At 43.6% G+C, this 10,252-nt stretch overlaps 1 protein-coding gene across 6 annotated transcripts in view; it reads right to left on the bottom strand.

The window, feature by feature from the left end:
• Positions 1–10,252, bottom strand: part of dgkza (diacylglycerol kinase, zeta a) — a 92,585-nt gene that overhangs the window by 9,797 nt on the left and 72,536 nt on the right. For all 6 annotated transcript variants that reach the window (XM_031852317.1, XM_031852316.1, XM_031852315.1 and 3 more), the window contains 3 exons: positions 4,702–4,791; positions 4,060–4,116; positions 2,321–2,370 (listed from right to left, as the gene is read on the bottom strand). In XM_031852317.1, the coding sequence (XP_031708177.1) occupies positions 2,321–2,370; positions 4,060–4,116; positions 4,702–4,791 (197 nt within the window). The remainder of the gene's footprint in view (positions 1–2,320; positions 2,371–4,059; positions 4,117–4,701; positions 4,792–10,252) is intronic.

A 10,252-nucleotide genomic window follows, 5' to 3' on the forward strand; every position in this document is an offset into this window, starting at 1 on the left:
GGGGGGGGGGGGGGGGGGGGGGTGGGGGGGGGGGGGGGGGGGGGGGCGAGAGCAGACTTCAAACTTCTCGAAGAGCTTTTGCTGCTGCAAGACAAATCAAAAACAACACACAGACCACAAAACCCAACACACACTCTGACTGTAGGAATTAAATGATTTCAGCCCACGGAAAGAATTAAGTAAACCAGAGAAAATGAGAGCCAGTCTTAAGACATGAGAGGAGAGGGAGAGCAGAGGAGGAGAGCAGAGGAAGAGGAGAGGAAGAGAGCAGAGGAAAGGAAGAAAGGATGGGAAGAGGGGAGGAAGAGAGGACAGAAAGAGAAAAGAGGAAGAGGAGAGGAAGAGAAAAGAGGAAGAGGAGGGAGGAAGAGGAGAGGAAGAGAAAAGAGGAAAGGAAGCGAGGAGATTTATGAAAATGTAGAGGCTATGCAAAGACCTGCCCCCCCCCTCTCTCTCTCTCTCTCTCACACAGACTCATAAATTGGGCACAGACAGCACCCACAGGGGTCACACAGACTGACTGCATCAAACAGAGTTCAATGGAGCAAGTGACGTGTGTGTGTGTGTGTGTGTGTGTATGAAAGAGAGAGGACATATCTGCATTAAAAATAGGATTTGCATGTATGTTGTACATGAAGAAAGGAAGACTGAATTTAAAGGTTTCCATGACTTCATCTACATCTTCATGAAAACTGAGGCCATCTGAGGTCGTCCAGGTCAACGAGCGTTCAGGTACAGTCAGTGAACAAACTGTGTTCAGACAATAGAGCTGAGTCGAAACATGCAGCCTTCCATTCATTTCAATAGCAGCACTGAAATGGAGCAGAAATCATCAAGCTGCTTCAGAGAAAGACATTTCAAGTTATTCAGTCAATCCTGACCTACCTCTCTATTTCCCTGTAGAGTTCATCAATTCATTCATGAATTGACTAATCTAATTAGACAAATACTTAAAATGCTAAATAATAAGAAACATAGAGCCCTCTGTGGTCATAGAGCCTTCTGTAGTTCAAGAGCCTTCTGTGGTCATAGAGCCTTCTGTGGTCATAGAACCTTCTGTGGTCATAGAACCTTCTGTGGTCATAGAGCCTTCTCCGCAGTCAGGTAGCTTTGTGTCTGAAGAACATGGCTCTTTATCTCCATTCAGTACTGAGGTAATATATTTTTACAGTCAGGTAGGTTTGTGTAGTCCGTGACATCCGGCTGTCTGTTGTCAGAGGAACAGCGGGAGCTTCGAACATTTGATTCTCTGTTTGGGCTTTTGTTTTCTTTTACAAAGCAGGAATTATGGTCTGGCAAAATGGGCTCGTGAATGAGTAGTGTCACGGGGATCAATAGCATTTAGCGTATTAGTACAGCCTGGTTTTCTACCCTAGAGTAGGGTCTCACATCCACGGCTATAAATATACCTTTAGCCCTGTTTGAATCGGTAGGGAATAGCTACCTAAATGCTGCAGGGAGTTTGTAGCGTGTGTGCTGCTGTTGGTTTTCCTGCTAAGCTAGTTTAGCGTAGTGTGCCTCTCCCAGAACAAACGTGGCTCACCAGAGTTTTCTTCCGTGGTGTCAGACAGCATGTTGTCTGTTACATCGGGTGGTTTGCCTTGCTGAGCGCATTATATTTCACACAATTTAAGCTTCTGCATTTTCCAAATGCACAAGTATTATTCAAACGTATTGTTCAGTTCGTAATGCGTACCGAACCATAAGCCTCGGTTCAATACGAATACGTGTATTGTTACACCCCTAGTCAATGCATCAACTGAAATGTATTAAGGTGACACTGGTATCATAAAATAATAAGAATTATCCTTAAAGATGTCAATTGATGTATGTGTATTACATATTCTAATATTTTGTCTCCTTTAGAAACTACAGCACTACTGGACAATTTGCTTTTATAGAACTGATTTCCAAAAAGATTTTAACTGACAGGAAGAACTGGGTTGTGTTCAGCCCCAAATGTGAAACGCCAAGACAGGAATCAAATTCAAAGCTGCTCCAAACACACAGCCAAAGAAAAAAAACAAAGTGAACCAGATCATGAAGCGAAAACATGCAAGTTCCCAAAGAGAATAAAACCAGAGGCTGACAGAAAAGACAGCTCAGGCTCCCACAGACCCAACACCCAGCATGCAAAGTGAGCGCAAGGAGATACAGGCTGAGAAAATGTGTGTCAGAGACGACAACAGTCTGTCTGGTTCTCTCTCTTACCCACAACACACATCCCTGAGTCCTATAGGTAGTTTGTCAGACCTGATGTTACGGCTCAGAGCTTGATTTTAAGATTAATTTAAATTTTGTGTGCGTGTGCGTGTGTTACCTTTTTCTCTCTCCCTCTCCGTCTCACTTGTCTTTTGGCCCTTTTCCTGTCTGGACAAAGGGACCAACACAGACAGAAGAGCTGTTCAGCCAGTTACTCTTTCAGTTCACTCTACGTTTACAGCATTTACAATTCTCACTTTGAAATACACACAATCATGCACAACCACAAACACACCTGCACACCCCGTCTTTTATCTACTAAGTTCATCATAATGATATAATAATAATCATTATCAACATGTTTATTGGTATGCATTAAATCACCAAGGCCCCTTCCTTTTAATAAGCCTACCGTTTCCTCTACGCTGTGTGTATTGAAGCATGTTGAGTGTTTCAGAGTGGACTAAAACGTAAACTGTGGAAATGCGGCATTGTGTGACCCCATCAGCAGTAGATGGAATATTAAAGTACACACAGTCAACATGTTTCATATAGCTAACAGGAGTATACCAACATACAAGGTTTTTATTTGTCATTGTACGACAGGGTTGCTAGAACTCTATTATACGTGGAGTATCCTCCTCCTTACAAGCCCTGTATGTATCATCGCCTGATAAATCGTATTCCTCTGTGCCATAGAGCTACAAGGTAAAATACATTAGTGAGCCAGAAGTCAGAGAGTCTTAAAGGATGTTAGTTTTAGGTCTTTCCATGGGATGCCTCTATTTTCGCTGACGTGCATTGATACACTGTCTCGTGCATCTTTACATCTTTCAGCAGACATGCACATAATTACATACAGCAGACAGGAGATAGAGTCACAGCTACATGTCCTCACCCCATGACCTAAACACCAGGCCCTGACAAACGGACATTTCACAATTTAATTAAAATACAGCCTGGATCTGAAATGTCCAAATGTGAGATGATGACAGTAAAATGTATCACCTGTGATTAAGAGCCAGAAACATTTCTTTCTATTGTATGTTTTCTATTGATTTGTTTGTATATCTGGCAACCTGTTTAGGAGGCCTATAATTTACTTATATACATTATTTGACTTTAACTGTAAATAATTTCATGATTATATTTAGCTATTATAACATGGTTAATATCTATAATGTGTTATTATAATTCTGTAAAGATTCAAATAATTTCTTATTTGATCATTTTGAATAATTCCCTGTTCTTAGAACAACTGATACTCAGTGTGTGATGGAGGGACCGCGCGCGCGCACACGCGCGCACACACACACGTTCAGGGTACAGCAGAAAAAAGAGCATGTACTCTTTTTGTCAGTCCATCAAGCTTTAATGAGCAGAGTACCAGTATGTTTTAATGAGCAGAGGAATGTGACTGGCCATATCACAAGAACCAACAAGGGGTTGTTAATGAAGGAGAAGTTGGAGTAGAACACACTCAAACCAACTACAGACCATGCTGACATCAAATCACCCCTCTTGTGGCAGCTTAATGTAACGAGGTGGTGACCAGAGGACAGCAGCCATCAGTGACCACGCTGCCTGGTAGTGGTCCTTACTGCGAAAGCTGCTTCTTGTGTCGTTAGTGAAACTTTTACAAGCACAGACAGCAGACACTGTGTGGGATCATGTGTGTCAACTTTTGTTCAGGACTCATACTCACAGAGGTTTGTACCCCATTCACATAAAAGAGAGATGTACACAGAATTATCATTTTTAAATGTGATTTCATTCTTTAGATCATTGTGTTGTTTCATTCCTGTGATGTGTTGACGATTTGTTGATTTAAATAACAGTGCAAATACATGTACTGACCTCTGTCCTGGTTTAAAATCAGCAGCAGTGGTGTTGGAGCGATGGATGCAGCCCGCCCTGCAGCACACAAAGCAGAGACAGCTCAGTGACAGCAAACATAAAACACACATTTAGAGAGGAAGGAATTTGACATGAAGGGCTCCCTATTGTTCCTCCTACACTCAAAATGACATGAAGTATGTTGAAGAAAATCATCATACAACTTAGGATTGAACAGAACACATTTGGTCTCATAAAAACATCCTTAGAAAATGATTAAGGCGCACCAGACAAATTGTAATATATCATTCCAATTTGTATCCAAACATTTCCCGTACACGAATCGTGTATTCTGCCAAAAGGTTATCTTGACCCAGACAAAGACATGAGAGCATGACATGATGAGGAGAACCAGATGTGCTTTGTTTCTGGTTCAACCGACTGGTTTGATTGGTGGAAAGTCTGTATCTAAGCTGGTCTCTGCAGTGCTTTAAGACATATGCCTCAGTGTCTGTTTGCCTGTTTGTTCTGTCATGACAACTTGTGAAATCATTGTGTTAGTGTGTTGTACACTAAAGATACAGCCATCATCCCTCTACAGGTGTGTGTGTGTGTGTGTGTGTGTGTGTGTGTGTGTGTGTGTGTGTGAAACAGTGTACTAACCTGCTGAGTTTGCTGGCCACAGGTGTTGTGTCGTGTGTTAAAGCTTCACCAGCAGAGCTGTCACTGTTCACTCGCTGCCTCTGGGAAGAACTACAGCAGAACACAGGAAACAAAGTCACTGAACAAACTCCACGTCAACACTGAGTCTTTCCTGTACAGAGGTCAGAACATCCACTGAGGTCTTCAGCCTCCAGACAGCCCCAGGCCCGTTCATAGAGGAGACGGGATGCATGTGGTCTGTTCATGCTTCTGAGACGTTCATATTGTTTTCAATAGGAAACAGTTTTCCCTCAACTGTATTCTTAAAACACATTCTTTCCTAAATGTGAACCTCCTCTGCCGTGTATCAAGAGGCAGTACCAACTCTGAACTTGGAACGGATTTTCCCATAATGTACTTTCAGAGATGAAATGATGATTGAAAACACTTACGACTTTACCCTTAATGGCCATATGTTAGCTAGTGATGGCTGCCTGCCTTTGAATGTCAATGAGCCACAACCTTTTTGTGACCTGCATTGACTTGTCTGGTAAGTTTGGATCCTTGCTAAATAAAGAGTTGAAGAGTTGAACACTGAGATAATGAGCATACGTGAGATAACGCCACAGGAAGAGAAAAGGAGAAGGAAAGCATTCTGATGGGGTGTTAAAGTAGGACAAGCTCCTGGCGAACCAAGACGAAGCAGAAGGTTTGTGAAATTCACTCCAAATTCTCATCAGGTGAGGAAACTGCAAAGCAGCTTTGACATGACTAAAAAGGAATACTGGTAAGTTAAGTCCCAAAACTATCTATGAGTCTATGAGAACATGACCCAACTTCTAACTTGATTTATTGGTGTGGGCTGAACCACCTGCAGCTTAACACTGGTAAGATGAAGGAAGTGGTGGGGGTGGAGGTGAAAACTGTTCAGGACTACAAATACCTGGGAGTACACAACAAGCTGGACTGGGCTAAGAACACCGAGACAAGTAGAAGAAAGGCCAGAGCAGACTCTACTTTCCTTGTCATTCAATGTCTGCAGTACCATGCAGAGGATGTTCTACCATGCAGAGGATGTTCTACCATGCTCAGGACGCTAGTGCTATTTCCTTTGCTGAACCAATAAGCTCAACAGGCTCTGTCCTGGGGACGGAGATGATTCTTTGGTAGTGGTGTTAGCCAAGAGGATGCTGTGCAAAGTGATGAATGTCAGCAATAGGGTATGCAGCCTTCCACTTTTGCACAGTTCCGATCCGATCTCTCATCCATGTTGACATGAAGCTTAGATTGACAGGAGTTGTCAAAACAATCTAATCTCAAGCTCCTCTTCCTATTGTATATGTGATCTCTGTTATTTAGGGATACTCATGAGTCCTGTAGTTGGACCTCCATAAACCATTCACCACAGTGATACACATGTCCTGTGCCCTGACATGCAGTATGATAAAGACGTTCAGTTGTTCAGTCTGGGTTTAAGTTAAACACACTAAATGTAAGAACCAATATGAAAATGCATTGGGGAAACATTTCTGTCACAGACTGCAACATCTCCTAGAAATAGTCCAATTCACAAAGTTTTCCTGTCCTGAAATAAACCTCTAACATTTCAGAGCTTCCCGGAGCTGAGAGCCTGATTGTGTCTGCTTTAACAGGTTTCCACCTGATGCTGAAGTGTAAACTGAAGCTATCAGCTCAAAAATCATTTGAGAAAACAAAATGTTTGGTGTGTAGGTGTGTTTCGGTGTGTTTGTCAGAGAGACAGAGGGATAGAGAGCAGAGGAGAGAGGTAATTATAGTGGGAGGAATAACGTTCACCTCTGGCCCTGCGTGGGCAAAGCGCTCACACTGTTGTGTGTGTCGGAGTTCGGTGGATCGCTGTGACTCCCGGTGCTCTCACATGCATTTCTCTCTACATCCACTGTTTTTCTGACTCCAAACCCATCTCTCCCTCACTCTGCCCCTGCCTCTCGGTCTCATCTCTCCTCCTCATCCGCCCACTCAGTGCACTCAGCATTGCAAATCAGCCCGCCAACACACACGCACTCACAAACGTGCGTGCACACTCACAAAACGCTAAAGGGAAGTGTTGTTAGGATCAGCGGGTTGTGTTGCTCTGCCTGTACTCACATTGTACCAGTTCCTATATTCTATTCTGTATGCTAATCTCTATATGTTCACATTTTATACCCACAGAGCAGCTGAAATACCAGGAGAAATAAGATGTTCCGGTAAATGTTTATTTTACCACATTGTAATGTTGTTTTAAAAGTTTGGAGACATCAGATAATTAAAGTCGGATGACAGTTCCCGGCTTCACACCAAACGGCCTCTTACACTCAGCTGTTCGCAAGAGTCAATTAACTTTAGTGATGCAACGTGCCCGGTCACATTAAATGCAATTGAAGTGCTGATTTTCTGCTTTAATTCAAGTGGTTGAACAAAACTATTGTAATATGGTAACTATTTGATACACAGTCACATGTTCATCATGCTTTGGGTTATGCAAACGTAAGGATTGCCACCGAGTCGGGGAGTGGTGAACCGGCTTCACATTGAGCCCCGTTCCTATTGAGCCTATATGTCTCCATGACACTGAAGAAGACATCCAACCATGATGTCTGGATGTCTTTTTTTTTAATTTCCTTTTATCAAACTGGGAAAGGAAGCTATTACAGAACCTGGTCGTTCTGCACCGTTTGTCACGTTATATTTGGCCAGAGGACAGAAGTGCAAACAGTCTATGATAGCGGTGGGAGGAGTCTGCGAAAACCTTCGTGGCCTTGGTCTGGCAGCGTGTGTGTTAAAAGTCCCGAATGGATGGGAGTGAAGTCCCTATGTCCTTCTCGGCTGTCCTCACCACTCTTTGCAGGGTCTTCCTGTCTGAGGCATTGCCGTTTCCATATCAGATAGAGATGCAACCAGTCATAACACTCTTTATGATGCCTCTGTAGAATGTGGTGAGAATGGGAGGGGGAGGTGTGCTCTCTTCATCCCTCGCAGGAAGTGCATGAGCTGCTGGGCTCTCTTGGCTGGAGATGAGGAGTTTAGGGTCCAGGTCAGTTGTCCCTCAAGGTTGGTTTATACTTGCCATAGTGAAGTTTCTTGAAGTCAGCAATGATCTGTTTGGTTTAGTTGACATTCAGGGACAGGGACAGGTTGCTGGTGTTGCAACAGTCCACTAGCTGTTCCACCTTCTCCCTGTGAGTCAGCTCCTTGTGGACCCTGATCAGGATTACTACTGTTGTGTAACTTCATGATGTGGTTTGTTCTGAACTTGGCCCAACAGTGGTGGGTGATCAGACTAAACATTGGTGGACTCAGGACACAGCCCTGAGGGGAACCAGTGTTCACTGAGATAATGTTGGAAAAGTTGTTTCCAACCCGTACTGGCGGGGGTCTGTCTGTGAGGAAGTCCATAGGCCAGTTACAGTGGGGGGTGCTCAGGCCCAATGGGCCAGTTTCACACAGCCTGGTACATTTTTAGGACTTGCATCCTTCCGTGAGTTGACTATGATGAGTGATCATCCTGATGAGGGGTGGCTTTCCTCGCAGGTGTGTCGCTGACTGCCTCGAACCATCCAAAAAACGTGTTAAAGCTCATTTATGAAGTCAATATTATCATCACAGGGTGGAGGAGCAGTCTCATAGTCTGATAGTTTGTATTCTCTGCCACATGCGACTTGTGTCCCTGTGGTCATGGAAGTGCCTTTAGATGAGCCGGCTTCGTTATCATGATGGCTCGGTTCAGGTTCTTGTTGATCTGCGGGCCACCATGTCGCTCTGTGGTCATCCAAGGTTCTTGGTGACACAGACGTCATCTATTGTCTTGCTGGGTGGTTAATTGTACACTTGGCATCCTGCTGGACAATGTGCGTCCGTTGAATGATGGAGTGCCGCAGTATGACATACGTGCCCGGAACAGTTTTTCAGGGGATATCAGGACCTGTAATGTCTGTGAAACTTGGCTTAATCCTGGAATACCCCACTGCGCCATTCAACCAGGACTCTTGCTCTATACACTTATCTGACAAACAGAGGACTCAGGGAAGCAGAAAGGAGGAGCCGTGTGCTTTATGATGAATAACCTTAATGCTAATGCACAAACTGAAGGAGCTGACAGGATAGCATTTCATTGGAGTTGTAACCTTAACTTGAACGATTTCATGTGACAAATAAATTGATTGGTTGATGGAAGAAGTCAGAACTCCAATTTTTTCAGTGAGTGAAGTTCTAACGTTAGTATTATTATTATTACTAACCGGGAGCAACTAGACCACAGAGTTACCGTTAGCCGGCTGTCAACACAGAGTAGCACGTCACATAGCTTTTTACTAGCTTGTTAGTCTTCGCTAGCATGGTAGTTTCAATTGGCCCGACTTAGGTCCATCCACGTTCCACATCTTTGCCCATTTTGGAATAGGCTGTGTCATCACTGGCCAGATGGCAACGGCTGGAGTCGCCCACTTTGAGCTTTGTTTGGCTCAAACCTACGGCTGACATCACTGAGGTCTGCGGTCTAAATGCACACACCACCTTGTGATTTAGCACATGAACGGTGTCGTTCAGCCATCTCTCTGTAAAGCGTGCAGCACTATCTCATCTTCCACTTGGTTTTTAAATCCAGTCTTAGGTATTTTTAAGGAGTGAAGGTTAGCAAGCAGGATAAAAGGTTAGCCTGTAGCCTAGCTCTGTTCCCTTGCAAGTAGCGCGCTTCTGCACAGATTTAAATGCAGCTGCACAAAAATACAGACAAGAGTTTCTCAGCCTGTCACTTTGCTACTGAGGCTTAACTCACTTCTGTTTGATAGCTATTCAGCTACTCAGTCCATCAGCTATTTACTGACTCAGTATCTTGAGTTCTTAAAGTGACTATAGTGATAAATCACAAAGGACCGTTGTTTGAAGGATAAGAATATTCTACATGTTTCTGAACACCAAATCAGATCATTGTGGTTTGACTCTCACAGAACAATGAATGTTCATTCACTTATTTCTCAACACACCAATGAGCCTCTCTATTGCACTGGCTGACATGTTCCTTCCTCACCACTTTATTTTGACTCAAGCCCACTTTCACCTTCCACACTCACTAGAGCACCAAGTGTGGATGAATCTGACTCTGAAAATAGTCCCCAACAAATGCCATGTGTCCTCCTCCAAGTAACGTTTGCTCAAAACTACAGTGTCGGGCTATTTCAGGAAAAGACTTTCCTAAAATCAAACTGTATATTTGTGAAGAGCCTTTACAGATGCATGTCTTTAGTGGGAACCAATGGACTTGTGAGCCACACACACATTGTTGGAATGGATCTTGTCATGGGATTTGTTGACAATAAGAAGAATACAGAACATCAGACTTATCCTAAAAATCTGTGAACAGAGAAACATGAGTAAGTCAATCTGTTTTCAGAGAGCGTCAGCAGACACCTGCTCTAACAGGTTCCTGTAGGTGAGGATTGAATCTGTGTGAGTGTGCGTATAAATGAGGTTTAAAGGATTTCATATGGAGGCAGGGCAGAGCAGAGCACACACACACACACACACACACACACACACACACACACACACACAC

Source organism: Anarrhichthys ocellatus, unplaced genomic scaffold (genome assembly GCF_004355925.1).
Source record: "Anarrhichthys ocellatus isolate YVR2014 unplaced genomic scaffold, GSC_Weel_1.0 scaffold12, whole genome shotgun sequence".
NCBI classification, from domain to species: Eukaryota; Metazoa; Chordata; class Actinopteri; order Perciformes; family Anarhichadidae; genus Anarrhichthys; species Anarrhichthys ocellatus.